The sequence below is a fragment of the Muntiacus reevesi genome, chromosome 2 (genome assembly GCF_963930625.1).
Source record: "Muntiacus reevesi chromosome 2, mMunRee1.1, whole genome shotgun sequence".
Lineage (NCBI taxonomy): Eukaryota > Metazoa > Chordata > Mammalia > Artiodactyla > Cervidae > Muntiacus > Muntiacus reevesi.
The window spans coordinates 158,289,709-158,312,931 of NC_089250.1; the positions used below are offsets into that span (position 1 = coordinate 158,289,709).

The 23,223-nt window shown below is 45.6% G+C and overlaps 1 protein-coding gene across 2 annotated transcripts in view; it reads right to left on the reverse strand.

Annotated features, from left to right (window-relative positions):
* The window catches only part of GFRA1 (GDNF family receptor alpha 1), a 228,668-nt gene that overhangs the window by 203,345 nt on the left and 2,100 nt on the right, over positions 1–23,223 (reverse strand). For both annotated transcript variants that reach the window (XM_065920124.1, XM_065920125.1), the window contains exon 4: positions 22,175–22,258. In XM_065920124.1, coding sequence (XP_065776196.1) covers positions 22,175–22,258 — 84 coding nt within the window. The remainder of the gene's footprint in view (positions 1–22,174; positions 22,259–23,223) is intronic.

Genomic DNA, 23,223 nt, shown 5'->3' on the forward strand with positions numbered 1-23,223 from the left:
CAAGGGTTGATGCTACAGTCTTCTAACTGGGTTTCCTGCTTCTCATCCTGCCCTACCAGAGGCAAGATCTACCATCAAGAGTACTACTTCTAAGACAAATAAGATCACGACTTTACCTTGCCACAAATCCTTCATTGGAAAAGACCGTGATGCTGGGAGAAATTGAAGGCAAAAGAAGAAGGGGATGACAAAGGATGAGCTGGTTAGACAGCATCACTGACTCAACGGATATGAATTTCAGCAAACTCTGAGAGAGTGAAGGAAAGGGAAGCCTGGTGTGCTGCAGTCCATGGAGTCACAAAGAGTCAGGCATGACTTAGCCACTGAACAACAACTACAAACCCTTCACAGTCCTTCCGAGAGCTTCTCGTCCCAGGAGGTAGAAACCCAAAGTCCTTATCTTAGCCCAGCAAGTCATCCAACCAAGTCACCCGCCCCAGCTGGCTCTTCTACCCCCGCTCATTCCATTGTCCTGCCATTGGTCCAAGACCCAACAGTACCCCCAGCCCTGGGCCTGGGCATTGGCTGGTTCCTCAAACACTGTGTCAGATTCCACTGTTACTTCGGGTCAAACTTCTCAGCAGAGAAGGCTTCCTCTGTCTAAGCGAGTGCTCACCCTCCACTCCTCTCATCTCTCTCTCCTCTCCTTGTTTTCCTTCTACATCCCTTTACCAACTGTCTCCCCCTGGACAGAATGTGGGCTCCCGGACGGCAAGGCCTCTTCCTGGCTTGCTCCTCACTGTATCCTCAACATACAGAACAGTACCTGGCCCAGAGAAAGAATCAGAAAATACCTGCAGAATTAATCAATTATTCAGGGATGCGTTTGTACCCTTCAACTTTACATATAATAGCTTCACATGGATAACCAACAAAGAACTACTATATAGCACAGGGAACTCTGCTCCATATTCTGTAGCAACCTAACTGGGAAAAGAATTTGAAAATGAATAGATACACATATATGTACAATTGGATCACTTTGCTCTACACCTGAAACTAACACAGCATCGTTAATCACCTATGTGTACGTTGCTTCAGTCATGTCTGACTCTTTGCAATCGTATGGACTGTAGCCCTCCAGACTCCTCTGTCCATGGGATTCCCCAGGCAAGGATAATAGAGTGGGTTTCCATGCCCTCCTCCAGGGGATCTTCCAGACCCAGGGATTGAACCTGCATCTCCTTCGTCTCCTGAATTGCATGCAGATTCTTTACCGTGGAGCCACATTCCCATGTAAAATAAAAAGTTAGAAAAAAGAAAAAGATAAGAGGCAAACTGAGGAGCCATTTGTGTGTTCCACAGGTTGAATGAGACAGACCTGTGGTCTCAAACTCCTTCTAGAATGTCGGTGACCTGGGAACCAAGGGGGAGGAGGAGAAAAGAGCTGTCAACCAAAAAGCTCCCTCAGGCTCCTTCGGATCCCAGAGTTCGAGAACTCATCATTTCACACTGTCTTGAATCCATGTCTCTCCCCAGACTTGAAGGAAAATCGAAACCACCTGGCTTTGACCCGTGCAGTTCACAAAGCATCTCATGCCACATGTCATCTCATGCCTGCCTGCTGAGGAATCTATGAAGTACCCAGGGCAGGCGGAGTGTGAGCCCATTCACAGCTGAGGAGACCGAGCCCGGGAGGGCAGAGGGCATCATCAAGAGAAGGGGGTTCTTTCTGAAAAGCAAGTGAGCGGCAGCCCTGAAAACCAGAGCTTGGGCTCAGGGCCTCTTCTTCCCAGATGACTGTGGTCATTCCTTCCCAAATGCGACAATGACGACCGTAGGCTGAGAAAACCATGCAGGCCCGCAGCTCCTGCCACAGAGGATTCCGACGAGCAGGCACACAGGCTGTGTGTGCAGACCAGCGTTCCCCCGCCCAGTCTAACCAGACGAAGGTGGCTCCTCCAGTCTCAGCTCCCACTGGCCTCCTTCATCGCCTGCTCTCGCACATCACACAGGCTCAACCTCTCCCTTCCCTGCCTAGCATGTTCTTTCCACCCAGACCAAGTCTGACCCCCATTACTGGATCAGTCTGCCCCCTTAGCAAGCCCCTCAACCATTCTAGTCTCCAGTCCAGTCATCCATTCACCAGCCAAGGGCCTGGACTTGGGGATCAGAAAAGACTCTTTTATCCTCAATGGTCTATAATTAACTTCCATTTCATTGTCTTTAAAAGAAGAGGCAAATCAATGGAAACCATAAATCCAGACTTGAAAGAGAACTCTCACTTAAGAGTTATATTTTCAAAACATCTATCAGGAGGGCAACAGAGCAAAGTCAGAAACACTCAAACACAAAGCCTCCAGGTCCAACCCCAGCAGCTGCTTTGCTCACACCTCAGAATTCTAGAGCGGTGTACGCAGACACGGAAGCTTTCTTGTGTAAGGTGCATGAATGTATGTGCCTCCCTAAAGCAGGAACCATGGCTCTCAAGTCTCCTAGTGCTCTCTGCACCCCCGCCTCCACCGTTGCTCCCTTCTGACCCACGGTGTCAGCCTTGCCCCCATCACTGGCCCCCTGCCCAGGGCAGCATCACTGGCAAAACGGTACACGTCTCCTACCACACTGGCCTCCCTGTTCACGGAGACGGCACCTGGGGGCCTCTCTGCTAAATGCACTCCGATCAGTGCTGAGAACAGGCAGATCTTTGTCATTCAGGTCCCTGGACAAAGTCACTTGCTCAGATAGGCCCTCCTATTATCCTGATGCAGTAGGGTTACCCTCTCCCCTCTACTTGCTGTCATATTGGTCTATCTTCTTCAGATGACTTACTGTTAACAAAAACCACTAGCTTCTTTGAACTCATTATGCCTCCTCCACTAGACCATGAGCTTCCTGAGTTCAGAGCCCCATCTGTCTCACCCATGCCGTGTCCTCAGAACCCAGCTCTGTGTCCAGCCCACAGACGGTTGACTCGGTAAAAATTTGTTGATGAACGGAAGGAAGAAGTCATCCTAAGATCCCTGACAAAGCATCAAAGACCACAAGACAGGTCAGAACCGACAAGTTCCTAAGGAAAGCATGCAGCTGTAGCCCAACAATTTTCAACCGAAACAGCACGCCTCGGGTGATGGTACATAATGCTCGATGATGCCAGGTCAGAACCATCGCACATATACTTGCTTTGCCAGAGAGGAACAGAAGGGTCTAGCAAAGGAAAGTAACTCTTTTTAATGGGATGCTCAGTCTCAAACCCAGGTGTCTGACACCTGCATAGACCTTCTCAAGGCCCCCAGTGTGCCGGTCTTCTTGGAGTTTTAACAACCTAGTCGACAGGAGCTGGAAACCGGTGGGGAGGGATGTCTGCCAAAGCCAGCATGCCACACTTGGCACGTGGAGATCCACGGGGAGGGACAGGTGAGGTGGTGCCAGGTCCACGGTCGGGGCATCCAGAGCAGAAGAGCAGAGTCACTGGGAATGGGAGTGGGAGGGAAGGGTACATGTCTAAGAGGGGCATGGGGTAAACGTGGACCCAAAGGGAAAGTTTCAGAATGTGCAGGCCAGGAGGGTACCACTCCGCTGTCATTCCATGTTACAAAAAACAGCTCAGAGGAAAGGGGTAACAGCAGTCGGCCTTTTTTTTTTTTTTTAAACAATCACCAGATATAAAACCCTGAGTGTAGTTTTTTCTATTTTAGGGCTTCTAAATAACATTTAACTTAGTCAGTGTTTTACATCTAGGATAAATATTTGCCCGGCGTTTCTGGCCCACATCAGAGCGCTTATCTAAAAAGCTCTTTGGTTCTGCGCCCGATAGGAAAATACTACATTCAACTCAGCATCCTCACCCAGCATGTGAACCCACGAAGCACTCTCCTTGCCCCAGTCTCCAAGGTGCACCCCAACGGTAGTAGCCACAGGATCTGCACAAGAGCACTTTCTGGAATGTCTACCCATGTGCACTGCACTTTCTCTTAATTAAGAGTGAGGGCACGGGCGAACAAGTCCAGGACCGACCCTCCTCCACCAGGCTGCAGAATGTTTGGGGAAATCAAGGAGCTGTAAGGCAGGGTTTCAGATGACAGCAAGAAAATAGAAACAGCCGGCACAGCTCGGCTTCACGAGCTGAACCAGGCCACTGGTCAATGAGCATCTCATGGTTGCAACTGCAGATATACTAGGAGGTCCACAGAAAGCAATCACCTGGTCTGAGGGAAATCTAGAAGGCTGCGCACAGGACTGCCACCCCCTCCCCGGGTGCAGTGCAGTGTCTTGAGGCTGAGGAGTAAGTTCTCATGTTTTTTTAGTAAGAATCTTTTTTTTTTAAGTAAGAATTTCTATCATTTCTGCATGCATGTGCTTAATTGTTTTAGTCATGTCTGACTCTTTGTGACCCTATGGACTGTAACTTGCCAGGCTCCTCTGTCCACGGGATTTTTCACACAAGAATATTAGAGTAGGTTGCCATTTCCTTCTCCAGGGGATCTTCCCAACCCAGGGATCAAACCTGCATCTCCTGTGTCTCCTGCACTGGCAGGTGGGTTCTTTACTGCTATTGCCGCCAGGGAAGCCCTCTATCATTTCTACTTAAACATAATGTCGCACAACTCAGTTCTCACAATGACCCTGCAGCATAGATATTATCCACACTGGAAAAAGCAAGAAATGGAGGCTTAATGCAGGTACATAACTTGCCGAAGTTATGAGACGATGAAGTCAGGATGCAAATCCAGGTCTGACTCCAAATCCACATTCTTTCCACTTGGGCACTACTCTCCCCAACCTATGAAAGTATCTCCCTAAAGGTTCTAAACAAGCCTCTTCCTGGTTTCCCGGGTTTAAGAGAGGTGAGTTCAACATGGAGCACATCTGAGTTACGACCAGAATAACTCCAATACTTGGTGGCACCACCCAGCATGAAGTTGGATGGACATAGCTCAAAGAGGGCTCCTCAAACTGAGAGTACGAAGACTCCAAGGGAGATACTGGTCAGAGCAAGGGACTCAGAATAAAGTCCAGAGGAGCAGCATAGGCAGCAGGTGGAAGCAGAGACCCTGAGAACACCCACAGGCCAGACACAGTCAGTCCAGCCAAGGCAGGTACTCAGCACACACACCAGAGTCAAGGGCAGGGAAGTATCTGGGAAAACCTTTGGCCAAGTCCAGGGCATCTTCCTTGTCATTGTTGTTCAGTCACTAAGTTGTGTGTGGGTGTGAACTAAATCACTGCAGCTGTGTCCAACTCTTTGCAATCCCATGGACTGTAACCCTCCAGGCTCCTCTGTCCATGGGATTCTCCAGGCAAGAATACTGGAATGGGTTGCCATGCCCTCCTCCAAGGGATCTTTCCCCATGCAGGGATCAAACCCACATCTCCTGTGGCTCCTGAACTGCAGGCAGAATCTTTACCACTGAGCCACCTGGGAAGCCCTGCTAGCTAAGTTTCAACCCTCTTTAAAATTAGAAAGATAGTATTGTTTCTACTCGAATACAGTAGTGCTAAGACCAGAGGTAACTGAGAACTCATCTTGCATGTGGTTGCTTTTGTTCTTGACCTAACAATTAAAAAAAAGCAACAAGCAGAAAAGCATACCAGAACCCAGGTCTTAGGAGCTGGACAAATTAGGCTTGAATTCAACATCTTCCAAAAACTAGCTGTGTGGCCCTTGGCACAACACTTGACTTCTCTGAGTTCGTGTTTCTTCTTACATAAGATGGAAATAATGCTTCCACCCTACCCCAGGCCAACACTCAGGATGAAATGAAATAATCTAAGGAGGCATCTGGTATCCTACTGCTGGGAAGCCAGCAGGCGTTTCACAAGTGATGTTCTTCACAACTGCTCTCTGGCAATCATAGTCAGCTTTGACTCTGACCTCTCAGGTGGGACTTGAGTTCCTGAGGACCATCCCCTTCAAGACTGAACAGGCTTGCAATGGACATCTCAATCCTTCCTGGCAATGCCTATGTCCCTGAGGCAGAATCTTGTCACATACACACAGAAAAAGGTACTTCAAAGAGCCAGAGGCTCAGAAACAGTGCATTGTGTGACCAACCCGCCAGCATTCAGGAAGCAGTTGCCACTAAATCCAAAAGGAAGTCATTTTCAGGCAATACTCTTCTCAGAGAGGATTCTAGAGGGATCGCAATCCCAGACAAAGGGGGCTGAGATGAATGGGCAGCGCTCAAGAATTCTGACCCTCACCTGACCCCATGCACAATATAGTAGCAGTAACTTCACTTTCTCTGCACAGTGACACAGCCCCCAACAGCTGTGGAATGTCAAAAACAAGGCTGCTTGGGTCTAAAGTTACCCCCTCCTCCATCGGGAGAGGAAAGAAAACACGTTTCCGAGTCTCTCCCTTCTTTATGTTTTGCTTATGAGGAACAAATGTCGACAAGATATAGGATACGCTGCTCTGTCTGCCACCAAGATGCACAGAACATAATTTTATATGAAGCTACACCCGCTTAATTGTGATGCATTAAGTATTATGTTCATTGTTTCTGAAAGTGGGTAGAAATGAATAATTTATTTCAGACAAAGGAAACTCTTGAATATGAAATGCCTCATCTTTTAAAATTACAATTTGGAAGACAAGGATGAAAAACTACCCATAGCCAGTGAACCTTATACTGCTAATAGAAAACAATGCTTCGACTATTTCTACTTTGTTTGCAAACATTACATTTTTTTTAAAACATTCTTGAGAATAATCAAGAAAAAGACACACTAGGTTTTCAGCATGCTCACAGCTGCCCAACACAGGGCTAGCCTATCTTATTGTTAATTTTCTGGGCTGGGTTTCCTCTCCCTTCCTACCACTGCACCTTGGCTCACCTGGAGTCCACTCCTTGCATCCCCACACCTCTGTCTTCCAGAGCTTTCCTCTCTCTAATGCACCCTACTTCCCTCTGTGGCTCTTCCTTCCCGCTCCCCCCCTGACAATCCCTGTCCTTGGCACCCTCTTCCTGGTTCCACCATCTCCCCAGCAGCTAGCACAGTGCCAGGCACAGAAGAGGTTCTCAGAGAATGCAACTACTATTATTTTTAGAGATGATAATTAATGTTTTGGACTGAACTGAATTGGTGATCATCATTTCCCGTATGGCTATTGGTGTCTTTTTTTTTTCTTTCAGAGCAGAAAAGAAATCTACATCCACTCAAATAATCTACTATTGCTGTTTCATGCTAATAAATTGGGAGAGGAGGGAGAAAGGCAGGAAGTTAGGGCCCATATAAAAGGAAGCTCCTGGCAGTCATTCACCTACCATTTCCCAAGCACTTTTCAGTGCTCATCCTAAGTGTTACTGCCAATAACCTTATGAATTGGATACTATTATTATCCCCACTTATAGGCTGAGTCTTTATTAACCCTGGGTCCCACAGCTAGTAAGTGCTGGAATGTGGAACTCAAACCTGGATGTGCTTAACCCCAAGACTTTGCTCTTTACCACTGCCATTCTGCATTCCATAATTTCCTAGGATCACTGGGACCTCATTCCCCTGCCCCTCCCCAGCCCCACCCCAATCTCCGGAATGAATACAGATGGTCTGCCCAGTGGCGCTTTAGCAAAAAGCTCCCAGGCTCTGGGTGTGTTCTTATAGGAGATCGGCAGCAGCCATAAAGGGCAAAGCACAACCTCTTGCTGCTCCCACCCCAGCGGTATCATTAAAACACCATCAGAAACACACTTTGGGCTCAAAAAGCCACACAGAGGGTTTGGTTTCTTCTTAGGAACCACTCTGTGAGCTTCGGTAATTACTGGCTGCAATCCCAAAGGCCCTCCTTCCTCATCCTTCTCTCACTGGGCTTGCCCTGGGGTTAGCGGGCATCTCTATCAATTAAGACAACTCCCTGCACTTAGAATCTTAGAGTTTTTATTCAGACAGACTCTTGCGAAACGTTCTGAAGCAAGTGGAGAATGGGGCGCAGAAAACTGCCAAGTGAGACCCAGGACTAGGGAGCCAGAAGAATAGAAGAGTATCTAGAAAAGAAATGCAGAAACAAGCCCATGCATCAAGTCCTCTCAACAGGTGGACACACTGGTTGAGCAGGGCCATCTCTGCCAGTCAGGGGGACAACTCTGGCCTGGAGATCAAACCTGACCCATGACTGACCACTGTCCCCAAGTCAAAAAAGCAGAAGCCCATCGTGATTCCAAGCTGGAGGCAGCACTGGGTTTGGATTTAGGCACTGCAAAAGGTAGACGGGCAAGCACTGGAATGGTTGAGATGGTGGTGGTTTGGTCGCTAAGCCGTGTCCAACCCTTGCGACACTATGGACTATAAAGCCTGCCAGGCTCCTCTGTCCATGGGGTTCTCCAGGCAAGAATACTGGAGTGGGTTGCCATTCCCTTCTCCAGGAGATCTTCCCAACCCAGGAACTGATCCCGGGTCTCCTGCATTGCAGAGCTATGAGGGAAGCCCCGAGTGGTTGAGAGGTAGAGAATCCACTGCCAATTCAGGGGACACAGGTTCAATCCCTGCTCCAGGAAGATCCCACATGCCTGAGAGTAACAAAGCCCATGTGCCAGAACTACTGAGCCTGTGCTCCACAACAAGAGAAGACACCACAATGAGAAGCCCGTGCACCGCAGAGAGTAGCCCCTGTTCTCTACAACAGTCTGCGTGCAGCAAGGAAGATCCAGCATAGCCAAAAACAGATATGTTTAATCTTAGGGGAAAAAAGAAAAGAAGGCAGGTGGGGAGCCATTCCTCTGGGGGATCCAAGACTGTCCACATTCCCACTGACCTCCAGGCTATCCCTTTTCACCAGTCAGATCACTCAGTGTCTAAGAGGCTCCACTGAACAGTTTTCCATGACACCCTTTCTCCTGCTACAAGTCAATGTGTCTCCTATAACAACAGCATGAAGACTTTTCATGACCTGGCCCCAGACCACCCTGCTTCCTGCACTCAATCCTGCTGTCAGCTGCTCTCCAGGTGCCCCACTCCCTTTCCGAGACCACCCTGCAAGGTCCAGGCGGCCTCACTGACTCCTGCTCTTCTGCCCGCCCTGGGCACCTAACTGGGGAGCTGTGTGCACTGCCTGCCTTTGGCATCTTCTCCCCGCAAGGAGAAGGTCTGAAAGAGAGAAGCTTACACTTGACCTCCACTTGCTCTGTGTCCATCAAGAGCTGAAGTAAGCAGGTACCTTCTGAGATGAGGAGTTACGAACCCTAACCCTATGTCGTTCTCCAATCTGGGAGCATCCAGAACCCCACATGCTTTTATGACACAAAACTATATTAGGTTGAGGCATATGAAATCTGTGCTATTCTACCATGCTGACCTGCAAAAATGGCAATTTCACACGATTCAACCTAAAAATCCCAATAGTGCTAAGATACATGAGCCATCATCCTTCCCTGGTTCTGCTGAGACAAAGGGTTTTTCCCTGAGCGTGAAAAACCCACCTCTCTGCCCAGCTTGTCTCCCACTGCTGCTCATACCGACATCCCCAGCTGTAGAAAGCAGCTGATTATTGCAACCTGGACACTCCGCGCCTTTGCCCACGCTGTTGCCTCTGCCTGGAATGCCCTCCCCAACCACTCTATGTACGAGATTTCTACCTATCCCCTCAAAACCCAGCTCAAAGCCTCTTCAGAAGCCTTTTCTGGTCCATATCTCCATCTAGTCAGATATTCTCTCCTTAGGGCTACATCTGAGCCTGTACGGAATTCTACTCATTTGCCTACCACTTAGCAACATAACCTGCTTCTTTTATACCTATCCATATAACCTGTTTTTTTGTTTTATACCTATCCCTATAACCTATTTTGTTTTGTTTTATACCTATCCCTAAAACAAGAAAAAAGAAATCTTAAAAGGCAGCAGCAGGGTCTGAATCCCCTAGGCCTCTCACTAGGATCATCATAAGTTCTCAATAAGTACGTGATGAGTGAATTTGACAGAAATGCCACTCTATCACACCAAAATACTAAAAGTCAACAGAGATCACAGAAACCAACCAATTCTCTTTGTTATAGTGTACTTATTTTATATATAATATATATTACATGTGTATATCATACAACACACACATATATATAACTCGGTATGAAATGTCTATGACTTCATGCAGTTTGTGCTCTTGACTTTCAGGGACTATCTCTCCTGTTACACGTATGCAAAGACACTACAGCATGGGTTCTTGAGCCAGGCCTCCTGGGTGAAAATGTGGCTCCACCCATTCCTGGGCATGTGCCCGCAGGCCAGTTCCTTACTTGGGTCTAAGTCCTCTTACACCCATGAAGTGGGGCTAAGAGTACCCTCTACTGAACAAGGTTAACACAAGCTATTGCATGTAAAACACCTAGCTCACTGCCTCTCATAGCTGTTGCTAATTATTATTTATTTTCTTAAGGTCTCATGGGGAGTGTAACCATTTCCATCAGGAGTATGTTTAAGAGTTCACCTGGTCACTCCTCCCATTCAAATCCCACTTGCCATTCCTAAACATATGAGAATATAATGGTTCCATCAAGAACTCTCCAGAATTCTCTGATCTCCTGGTATCTTCTTCATCAAGAGTTTATTTGAAACTCATACTAACAGGGATCAATGAAACATTTCATAAACACGGGCTTTAGAAAACCTGCTGGCCTATTTCTACAAAGAATGCAATCAATACTTATTTTCATACATTATTAACTATATACAAACAATAATGTACACAGGGCAACAGGAATAACAGTTGGCACGGTGTTTCTTACACCATCAGAGGGACGTGAAGGAAAGTGGTACCAGTATGATGGAAGACAAATAAATAGCCTATTCAGTTCAGTTCAGTTCAGTCGCTTGGTCGAGTCCAACTCTTTGCGACCCCATGAATCGCAGCACGACAGGCCTCCCTGTCCATCACCAACTCCCGGAGTTTACTCAAACTCATGCCCATCGAGTCAGTGATGCCATCCAGCCATCTCATCCTCTGTCGTCCCCTTCTCCTCCTGCCCCCAATCCCTCCTAGCATCAGCATCTTTTCCAATGAGTCAACTCTTCGCATGAGGTGGCCAAAGTATTGGAGTTTCAGCTTCAGCATCAATCCGTCCAATGAACACCCAGGACTGATCTCCTTCAGGATGGACTGGTTGGATCTCCTTGCAGTCCAAGGGACTCTCAAGAGTCTTCTCCAACACCATAGTTCAAAAGCATCAATTTTTTGGCGCTCAGCTTTCCTCACAGTCCAACTCTCACATCCATACATGACCACTGGAAAAACCATAGCCTTGACCAGATGGACCTTTGTTGGCAAAGTAATGTCTCTGCTTTTTAATATGCTATCTAGGTTGGTCATAACTTTCCTTCCAAGGAGTAAGCGTCTTTTAATTTCATGGCTGCAATCACCATCTGCAGTGATTTTGGAGCCCTAAAAAATAAAGTCTGACACTGTTTCTACTGTCTCCCCATCTATTTCCCATGAAGTGATGGGACCAGATGCCATGATCTTAGTTTTCTGAATAGCCTATTAGGTCACCTTCAAGTGGGACTAAAGTATGTATTTCTTTCTTTACCACTGTGTAATGCTATTTATACAACAACATGACAAAAAAATGGCTCTAGGCATTCTGCTCTACTTTAGAATCCTTCCATCTCACACTGAAATGAAAAAAAAAAGATACAAACCAGAAATTGCTTCTTTGGTTAATATTTCTGCAGTTCCGCAGGAATGGTTTTAATAGCATGCGTGTTCTGGATTTTACTTGTCAATTAGGAACCCATCGGAATGCAAGGCTAAGTATTAAAATAATAGATATTGGTTTATATTTCAACTTTAAAGGCCTTTTGTCAAATAGTACTTTAAGGTAGAAGACAGAGGAAGGGAAACTGGGAATTAAGGGAAGACAGCAGAACTACGTAGGTTCCTCCTTAATAAAGGATCAGGTCTGTGCTTAAAATTTCATCACATAACTAGAAAGAGCACAGGCTTTGAAGATGCAGGAATAAGATGTGAGACTTAACTCTTCTACTTATTGGCGGTGTGGTGCTGAGAAAGTTAATCATCCTCTCTGATCTCATGCTTCCCTTTCAGAAATCAGATTATTACACCTACCTTTTAGCATAGCGTTAAGTGTAAACTGCTCAGTGGAGTTTGACTCTTTGCGACCCCACAGACTGTTAACCTGCCAGGTTCCTCTGTCCATGGAATTCTCCAGGCAAGGATACTGGAGTGGATTGTCATTCCCTTCTCCAGGGGGTCTTCCAGACCCAGGGATGGAATCTGGGTCTCCCACATTACAGGCAGATTCTATACTGTCTGGGCCACCAGGGGAGCTCACCTTTTAGCATAGGTGGGGATCAAAAGGAAATAATGGCCTCGAGGGCACTCAGCAGGGGCTCCCCTAGGAACTCCTCCCCTCCACAGTTATATCCTCTTTAAAGAGACAGTAAGTCTGGACACAACACAGCTCTAGGACTAAGGGCAGAGTCCCAGAGGCAACTGTGGTTTGACCAGAAATAGGCCATTTGACCAAATGATTAAAAGTCTGTCATATGCTAATGCTTGGACGGGGCGGACCATGGGCCAATTTAGCGGGAGTAAATTGCAATTGATTTTCGAAGAAATTGCTTGTTCTCTTGCCTTTCCTCAGCTGTGTCACCCTCTCTCACACACAGCTGTCTTTGTCACAGCCAGAACCGACTGAAACACGTGTCAAGGAAGATCTTTTAGAAGCAAAATGTCTAATAATACAGACATCCACACTCACACATGCTATAAATACACACATACACACATGAACAGGCAGATATATACATATATCTCTATCTGTGCGTGTGTATATACATGTTTATATAGATGTTTCTAGAGGGCTCAAATTCAGTAACAATTCTGCACCATGACTGTACACTTCTGTGTGTTTTACAAATCCCTCTGTGGTTGGAAAGCCACCCTGAGTCATTTTTATTTTTACAACAACCCACTATTTGAAGAAAGATCAGCAAAGAGCACACCCCTAAAATCTCCTCTCCCTGCTCTCCCCAGCTCTATCTGGCCAAATCCCTGGATATGAAAAGAAAATGGTTAAAAGATCACAGAAGATAAAAAATCATAAGAATAAAGGTTAACAATGGCTGCTTTCACCCCTAATTTCTGATATGGTGATAGACCCTCTTAGAACATTAATTAGAATGGGAAGAGAGATGAAAGAAATGCCCAGGGGACATAATAAATTAGCCCCTTATGCAAATTACCCATTCGTTCTCATCACTGACCCAGCTAGTTGAGTCTCTAAATTACGGGAAGTGGTTAGTTTCTTTAACAAAAAAAAAATCCAGACAAAAGATTAATTTTTTTTTTTTAAATGTGAAGGCTGGGCAGGCTTAAAGCAACAAATAATTTCTTAGTTTTCATTGCAGACAATTCTGAAAGGGGTCAAAAGATAAGAAAATGAACATTCTGGCCACTGGGTTCTGTTGCCAAACAGAGACCTATTAATTAACCCTTGGTTCTGAAATAATTCCAAAACAATGGACAGCCAACCCTTTAACTGAAGTCGAAGGCTGTGCTTCTCACTCTAACTGTGAGAACAAAGTCTGGCAAGCTAAAAGGGTGCATGGCTGAGGAGCAGGTGAAGGACAATTTAAAGGAGGTGAGGAAATGCCAGGAGATGGAGAATTTCAAATATCAATTTAAAACAAACACATACCTAATTTTACTTGTCATCACTGTCCTCGACAATTTATGTTTCACCGTCGTGAAAATTTATGGAACTCTCAGTTTTCTTATCAGTAAAATAAAAGGATTGGACTAGAATGACCTCCAAAAGTCCTATGGCATCTACCATCAGGGATTATATTTATCCCTTTGTTTTCACACTGTACTTCCGATAATTTGATTTGTTAAAATATAATCTTATGACATGCATTTTGTCTTCACTCCTGGCTTCCTTTTCTCTTTCCTACTCTCGTTTTCCCCTCTCCTTTATTTTCTCCACTTTCTTATTTTATCTTCTTGCATGTATTCAAATTAGATGCTTTAAATACACTCTGATGCAAAGTAAGGTACATATTGAATAAATCATGCTTTATAAATGTTATTAATATGAAAATATATATGGTGAGATGATGATTTTCTCTGGTAGGAAGAAATGGCTGGATAGAAAAACAGTAAGTCACAGAATAACACAAGATTCCACAGTTAGGCCCTTAGAGAAAGAAGGAAGACATTACAGGTCATCATCAGCTGCTGCCCTCAATTTACAAAAGGAGAGGGTGTCTCTCCGGAAAGGCAAACACTTGCCCAAGGTCACCAGCTAGATGCTGGAGGCAGAACACAGGCTCTTGATTCCTGGACCAGTGTGCTCTTTGGATAAAACAATCCTGATGACTTCTCTTGACAATTCTCCACTGTAGCCCAGAGAATAGCAACAACAACAAAAAAAGGACATTCTTTGGAAAAAACAAGCTTCGACAGCAGAAAAATTAAGAGGTGGCAGAAAGAAATACTTCAGAAGACTAAGGAGAAGGAATGAGGACAGACATATTGGCTATAAATAATTTTGCACCTTGTAACAATCTTCAGTTCATGCAATTACCTGTCACTCACCGATGTTTTATCTCCCCTCTTCGGGTAACGGGACCTACCGTAATTCTATGCAAAATATCTGACTGTCTCTACTTTCACAGCCTGCACTGGAACATTCCGGCCGTTGCCAGAAGCATTGAGACACTGGAAAGACCTGACGCCTTACTCATGAAACTTCTCAAGGTTGACAGTTCATCTAAATAATAAAACTTGCCTTTAGGAAGTGGTCGGTGACATAAGAAGACCCAGATTCCTCAGGTCATGAGGCAGGCAATAAGAAAGCAAGTGTAGACTACGACCTCATTTTTGTAAAAAAGGAAAAAAAAAGATAAATATATATGTACACACACAGTTGTATATAGTCATATATACAGGAAAAAAGCTGCAAAGGCTCACATCAGATGTTTACCGTGGTTATCTTCGGGAGCTGAGGCTACAAATGGTTTAAATTCGCTTTCCTTTCCTACCTGTTTGTAATTTCTTACTGTCGTGCCATAAACATGGATCGCCAAGGGGCCGGAGAGTGAGAGAATAAAAGCGAAAAGTAGTGGTCTGTGAAAGTGAAATGGAAGTGTACTTAGCAGGGCCTGTGGAGACGGAAGCCTTTCCCAGGTTTGAGGCATGCCCTTCTCAGGCAGCAGTAATTCTTCCCGCTATGAGGGGCGTTGCAGAGAAGATTTATGGGGAGAGGTTAGAAGAATGGGAATCAGTCAAGCTGAGAAGGGTAGGCTGATCACAAGAATCCTTAAGTACAGCAAGAGCTCCCACCCGGGGTGACAGCCAGCTGCATCTAAGAGCCAAAGGAAGGGACAGGGGGCTCAGAGCAGGCAGAAGGAAGACCCTCTCCGAGGGGGTTTAAGACTCAAACTGGGTTATTAAAAGTTAGGGCTTTCCGCCAGGGCCCTTTAGATATTGGATAGATTTCTTCTTTCTTGTCCAACCCAGTTGATGAGCAGCTTTTCTGAAGGCTTGGGGGTTGCTATGCTTTTCAAGACACAGAATCATGGTTCCATGACCAGGGAATCACGTGTGCATGTTCAGTCACTCAGCAGCATCCTACTCTGTGTGAGCCCATGGACTGAAACCCGCCAGGCTCCTCTGTCCATGGGATTATCCAGTCAAGAATGCTGGAGTGGGGTGCCACTCCTCCCCAAGGGGATCCTGCCAACCCAGGGATCGAACTCGTGTCTCTGGGATCTCCTGCACTGGCAGGCAGATTCTTTACCACTCAGCCACCTGGGAAGCCTGGACCAGGGGATATGGTCTGTCGAAAATGAGCCCCACTTTTGGAGTCAGGAGTGAGCCAGCAGCTAACACGGCCTTGGCACAGCATTAAAAATGACTGAGATTTTATTGAGGACCAATTATATTTCAGGCAGGAGGCAGGGCTTTTTACATATAGCCTTTTTAATTCCCCAAAACCTGTAAAGGAGGTATTATCACCATCTCATCTGATATCCAAGGATTCCGAGGTACAGTGAGATCAAATGACCTGTCCAAAACAAGCGGCAGAGCTGGAGATCCGCCCAGGTGAGTGCAACTCCGGAGCATGCGTCCCTTCTCCGGCACCAGCACACACAAAGATGAAAGAGGCGCAAAGCTGCCCAGAGCACTGGGGGGACAGCAGCTGGTCAACCTAGTTTGTTTAGACACAGGTGACTGCGGTGAGATGGGAGGTTGATTAATAGAAGAATCTAACAAGGGAGACTGAAACCAGATCACTCCTGAAGTCACCAAGGTGCTAAGGTTACAGCTGGCGATGGGTGGCCAGGTTGAACAAGGAGAAACTAAACACAGACGTGGGGCCAGTAAGAAGACCAATGCAAAGCTCAAGTGAAAGATAAGATAGGTAGACTATGGGAGTGGAGAGAAGGGCAATTCAAGAAACAACAGGTAATTTCAGGAGGACTTAGTCATGGGTCCAGTGGAAGGAGTTGAGGAGGGGAGGGGAGATGGTGGAGATGATTCCAAAGCTTACGAGTTAGGCAGACAATGTCTTTATATAAAACAAGAGACTCAGGGAGAAGAGGATCTAAGAAGAAAAGGGGAGATGATGAGATCCAGTTTGGATGCACTGAGTTTGAAGTAACTAAGATACAACCTGATGGATTCAGCTAGGATTCAACTGGAAATGCTGGTTTAGAGCTCAGGAGAGGCTAGAGAGGAGTAGGAGGGAAGACTCCAAGTCATCAGTGTTCATGGTAGCTGAGGTCCCAGAGACAGATGATGTCAGTTCAGAGAGTATGCAGAACAGAAAGAGGCCAACGCCAACATCCTCTAAGGCAGTACCAGATCCAAGTAAAGGTTCTGGAGGAGACCCTCAAGCAATGTGGCCCAGGCCAAATGGCTTCCCATCTCTGAACTTCAATTTTGTAAAAGCAAAGGATTGGATTAGATCTCTAAGGCTCTTCTCTGATATTCAACCACCTGTGGTTGATAAGGGCTTCCCTAGTGGCTCAGACGGTAAAGCATCTGTCTGCAAGGCAGGAGACCCAGGTTCGATCCCTGGGTTGGGAAGATGTCCTGGAGAAGGAAATGGCAGCCCACTCCAGTATTCTTGCCTGGAAAATCCCATGGACCGCAGAGCCTGGTAGGCCACCATCCATAGGGTCGCAAAAGTCGGACACGACTGAGCGACTTCAATTTCAATTTCAATTTCATGGTTGATAAAGGCTTCCCAGGTGGTACTTGTGGGAAAGAACCTGCCTGCCAATGCAGGAGGTGTAAGAAACGCCAGTTCAATCCCTGAGTCAGGAAGATCCTCTGGAGTAGGAAATGGCAACCACTCCAGTATTCTTGCCTGGAGAATCCCATGGACAGAGAAGCCTGGCGGCCTACAGTCCATGGGGTTGCAAGAGTCAGACAGGACTGAAGTGACTTAGCACATATGGTTGTGCTAATGCCTGCTTAGAGCCAGGAAGGACCGCTTGATGCTGAGCAAACACCCGGCAGCATAAGCAAATCCCCAACTTTCCAGTGAGAAAGACAGACGCATAAATAAGTCCTCTCGATAGCCTGTGATTAACAGCTATCATAAAGGCAAGAGAGAACTGCAGTGTGAGAGAATCCTGAGTGGAAGTGCCTGTCTGGGGGAATTCCAGCACGGCCCTCAGAGATGAAACCTGATCTTGTTCTTGAGGAACTAACAGAAACCTCCCAAACGGAGGCAAAGCCAAGTGTCAAGGCATGGGAAAGCGAACACACACGAAATACCTGGGAATGGCCTACAGAGTGAGCTTGACTGGAGAGGTGAAGCGGCTTCGAGAGGGAGGGCAGAGCCCAGGTGTGGAAGATGGCCGTGTGCTGTGTTCAGTCGCTCAGTCGTGTCCAACTCTTTGCAACCCCATGGACTGTAGCCTATCAGGCTCCTCTGTCCATGGAACTTTCCAGGTAAGAATACTGGGGCTGGTTGCCATTTTCTACTCTACGGGATCTTCCCAACCCAGGGATCCAATCCGCGTCTCTTGCTGCTTCTGCGTTAGCAAGTGGATTCTTTACCACTGCACCACCTGGAAGCCCCGTGAAGGAGTTTAACATATGCCAGAATAGAGAACAAAAGTCTTTTAGGGTTTCTCAACAGAGGGACACACGGTTAGAGAGCTGAATAAAAAGGAGAGGACCACCATACACCCCTAGCAGCTAGTACTTACAAGCTCTTCTCTCTTGTCATAATTTGACAAGACAGCAGATGGTCTTATAAGGCTCTTCTTCAACATGTAAACATTTTAAGAAACTTTTCATTTAATAGTTACATAAATATGATGGTGCATTAAAACAGAAATGTTAAACTTGGCTCATGATTTCAGCATCATTCAAAAAGGAGCCAAACTCAGGAGAGCTTAGGGGCATCTGATGCTGCGGCAAGCCATTTCCAATTACTTGGGAACCAATCTCAAGATCCTAAGGTTTCCTGCGAAAATCTAAGCCACTGACTGGGACTTGGCAGGGAAATGGTTGCAAAGCCAGAGAACCAGAGCTCTGTCTTTCACCAAAGCAGATACAGGATGTTCAAATACCAGCATCACTCTTGTCCCACAATCTCGCCACTTGACTCTTGTTTGCAAATACCATTGACTTTGATTACCCCTGAGGAAGGTCTGGCATTTCTTGACTCCTCTCTACAAAATCCAACCTCCCAATCAATACTTTTAAATCTTGGAGCCCCTTCTTAAAAAAATATCTTGCTGCCTTCGAGGGGCTAATATCCACTCTCTGATCCTCCATCTCCAGGCTCTTCTCAGCACCCACTCCACTCTTCAAATTTCTCACTGCTTTGCGCTCCCCCTCCATAGTCCAAAAACAGTGCCAACAAGCTCATTTTCCTTTCAAATCACTATTTATTTCTTGCTGCATTTGAACTTTTGTGAAGAAGAAAAGGTGAGGCAGAATGGAAGTGAAAGAGTAAAGTCACGGCTAAGAGTCACAGATGTGAAATTATCACTTGATAGCTCCAACCTCAGACACCCTGAGCACCCACACAGCTCTGCCCTCTTGGCTCCCAAGACACTTTCCTGTGTTTGGTCCTCTCTTCTGACGTCTTCTTGCACTGACTCACTTGTTCCTTTGTGTCCTCTAGCTCACTGTCTGGTGGGACCCCTAAACACCACACCAGCAACCACCCACAGAAAGGGCGCTTCCTAGAGCCCTTCAAAGTGCCTTGGAGGCCAATGCTTCCACTTCTGCTACTGTGCTTCCAAGAGAAGAATCCTTCCAACTTCCCACCTCAATTCTCGCCAGACTAGCCTGCTTGATTTCCCTTCTGCAGTTCAGGCTTCAGATGACAGTTTTTACATTATTCAACCTTATTTTTGGTCCCTTCCTCGTTCCCATCACTGATAATATCTCCATATGGCCTTTTAACTAGTGATCAAGTAAACAGTGGCAAAGATGGCTGTGGGTTTGATGAGTCCAAGGAAAATGGAAATGCAAGAACGTCAAACATGTCTTGTTCGGTGAAAGGATTCAGCTCACCCTTAGCATATGTGGATAAACATTCTCTTCACCTTGGGCAGAGACATCCAAATATGGAAACTCTGATGGCTACCCTATCTGTAAAAGGCAAAGGCCCTGCTGTCCCGGTTTCCTCAGAGACACTCTTAAAACAGAAGAGATGTTCTAGAAACTCAGATTCAAACCATGAAGAGCAGCATTCATCATCCCGATCCTCTGTCCCTCTCCATCCTACAAATGCCAAACTGGATCATATGCATTATTCAATGGCTCGAAACCTCTCGAGGCTCTATTTGGCTCTCTTATACCCACTTAAGGAACACAGTCACTGTAGAGGTCAAAGCTCATTACAGCTGGAACCTAAATCCAATGCCCTTGAGATCTAAAATATAGCTCCAGACAAGATCTTCCTGGCCCTGAGTAATTCATTACAACTTCTGGGTCCTCAGTAGGCTGGGTCTTACAATGTATTTGTTATGAAAACATACCTGTTTGAGAGAGCAATCCAAAAAAATGAATGGGTGGGACTCGGGACTTGGTCCAGGCAGAAGCATTTCTGATAATCATTAAAAAAAAAAAAAAAAAATCCAGACAAGCCAGTGGTATTCAAGAATGGCCAGGTCACTTTAAGTGGAGAAAGAATGCAAGGATTGAAAGGAAGGGGATTTTGGAGGTGACCTCAATCCACCCTCAGAATCATGGACTGTTAGGACTGGGGATTTTTTACTTCAATGGTCTCATTATACCAAAAAAAGAGAGACCCAGAGAGAGTAAAATGAGTCTATTACAGCCCTATAGTTCATAACAGTTTTAAAATTAAAACCCACATGAATCTTCTTCCTTACCTATTTCCTTACTCTCACTCTCCCAGCAGGCGAGAAGGGTTCACATCCTTCCAGGCATTGGTACAAAGACTGAGCAGTAACGCTTCCAGAGCACAGGCAGCCGGCAGGAGGCACTGCCCCTCACGGTACCAGGAAGGTCAGCCAGGTTTCTGGTACCCAACCCTAGGTGCTACTGATCTGCTAACACAAAAACTGATGGTCATACACTCTTGCCTGCGCATTCCTACTCTACTGAGCCACTGTCCTGGCTGGGCCAAAGGGACAGAGAATATTAACAGGGATCTGGGGTATAAGCTAGCAACATTATTTAGGATCATGTATGAATGCCTCTGATACTAAACTTGTCCTCTTATATTCTATCCCAGAAACAGGCCACATAAACACACACAAAAAATAATACAGAGGAGTGATTCTCAAGCTTCTTGAGCGTATAAAGCACTCAGCCCAGGTAGCTTCCTATAATGTAAATTCTCATCCCACAGCTCTGGGAAGCAGCCTGAGATTCCATACTTCTAACAAACTTTCAGGTGACATCAGTCCATGCTGATGGTCTGAGGAGCACACTCTGAGCAGTAAGAGACAAATGTTACAAAACCCAGCAAATAAATCTGAGTTTAAATTCTGGTTTCACCAGTAACGACCTCTGTGATCTTAGGCTGGTTTCCTAACTTCCCCTTGCCTCAATCATCTCATCTCTAAAATGGAAATAACAATATGTAAGACACACTTGATGAAGACTACATAAGCTAGTGATGAAAAGATCTTAAACAGTGCCTGGCACATAACAAGAGCTTAATAAATGCCAGTTGCTGGCTGCTTCTAAGATTCACGGGAGCAGATATGACTTCTATCTGGCTCACTGCCAAACTCCCAATGGTGAGAATGCAGCAGGTGCTCAATGGATGTCTGTGAAATGAATTTATATATAATACACTCACACATAATCTCAGTATTTACATACTTTCTTGGTTCTACCACTTTCTGCAGGAAAGCATAAGACATTTAAAACACTAGAACACTCTCACCAGGACCAAAACACCACCTTATAGAATCGCATTCAATGTGAACCACAACGTCTAACCACCAAGAAATATACAATTTGCGATGGCCATGTATACTTGAGAAAGTCTTAACTGTAAACAAATAAAGACAACATCAGTCTGGAATCTGTATGTCATTAAGGGAAATTACTGCCTCACTCATTATTTATGGGGCTATCTGAATGCAGATGTTACAGAAAACTTAATTCTAAAACGAAGTTCACTTCCAAACCAAATGTAGCTTTGCAAAGACAAAACAAACCATGGGAAGTGAGACCACTTTTGAAAGGGCAGTAACACATTCTTCCATATATGCACACATTTGCTCAGGAAAAATTAAAAACAAACAAAAAAAAGTTAACAAATAGTAGAACTTAATGTTTTAAATCAAAGGCAGACACGTGAGTCCGTCCAAGAGTCTTCAGCAATCTACAATTATCTTCAAGCATCTTGTAAAGTAAAGCAGCATCATTTAAATAGATCCCATTTCCAGGGAGGCACTGTGTACAGTATGCAGCAAGAAGGGAATACGATTGCCACCTACAGACAGAAGTGGCACTCCCTTTGCAAGAGTTGGCCAATCATATTTTATTGCGGGGGGGGGGGGGTGGGGGTGGGGAGGAATTCAACCAAGTCACTTTCCTCCAACCTCTTTCAAACCACCACACCACATTACTTCATTTAGAATTACTTTCAAGTCATACAATCATCTCTAGGCATTCTGCCTCTTCATTATCATCATCCTGTTTCTAATTTCCCAGAAACACTGTGCCATTCAACTATCTCCTTATACACTGCTTGAGAGCCAAAGAGAATGCAAGCCAACGGATTTCAAGCGGGCAAGGGCATCCTAGTGGAAGTATGAATCTGCTTACCTGGTATGAATGGGACCACCCGGAATATATCAGACAATCTGCTGTTCACTGGCTCATATGGGGAATCTTCAAGCAGATCATTTCCTAAAAACAACAGAAAGATTGGGTTCAGATTGGAAAACAGGCATATTTCAGGCAGTTTTTGTTACTGAATCTGAATTCTAATTATGTGATGATTGTGTAACAAAAAGATGCTGAAACTTTCAAAGATTTCAAATGCATCTATTTGGCTCTGGTTATTTCTTTTCATTCCCTCTGCCTCTGTTGTCCTTGATCTCCCCAGAGTGCCATGAAAACATTGGAGAGCAACCCAGGCTGATCTTGCCAGAAAACTCTCCCACTCTTTGCAAAGGAAGGAAACCAGAGAGGAAGGAATCAGTGACGTCACAATCCCAGATTGCCTCCAGGAGCCAATGGAAGAAAGGTGACCCTAAAGAGCCCCCACTCCCCTGCTTTTTTTTTTTGGCTCCCAAAACATGACATGCGGTCACAAAGCAGGTACTCTGGCTATTAAACAGTCAGCCTCTGAAATAGGTTTTCATTAACAGGTTCTGGAGGAAGTAGCAGCTGAGAGGTCAAATCTGTATATTACAGATTTTCAGCAAGAGTCTCAGTGGAGAATGAAGGCACTGAATGTTTGTGTTAGATTTACAAACACGAGCCACCTCTGGCACACAAGGACCAAAAAACTGCCATTGTAATGGATGACAGTAACAAGCAGACCTGTCCCTCTCTGAGTCATTTCTGTATGAACCAAGGCTGAACCACACTTAGTTGGTTCAAGACTCAGATCACCTAAGATGACAATTTTTTTTTCCCCCACATCTGCCTTTGATCAGGTTTGGAGGTGGGGGGATGGTAAAGATAGAATAGATTCCACTGGACTTTTTATCCTGAGTTCTTTATCTTGTGTCAGAACAGAAGGGGAGGAGAGAGAAACTCCAGGCAAGACGCAGTGCAAGCTTTCGGATTATCCTGGGGAGCCAGCTCTCCTCCTCGGAGGGAAGTCACAGGTTCCTCGAGGCGGCCTTTAATGGATTCCTACTCCG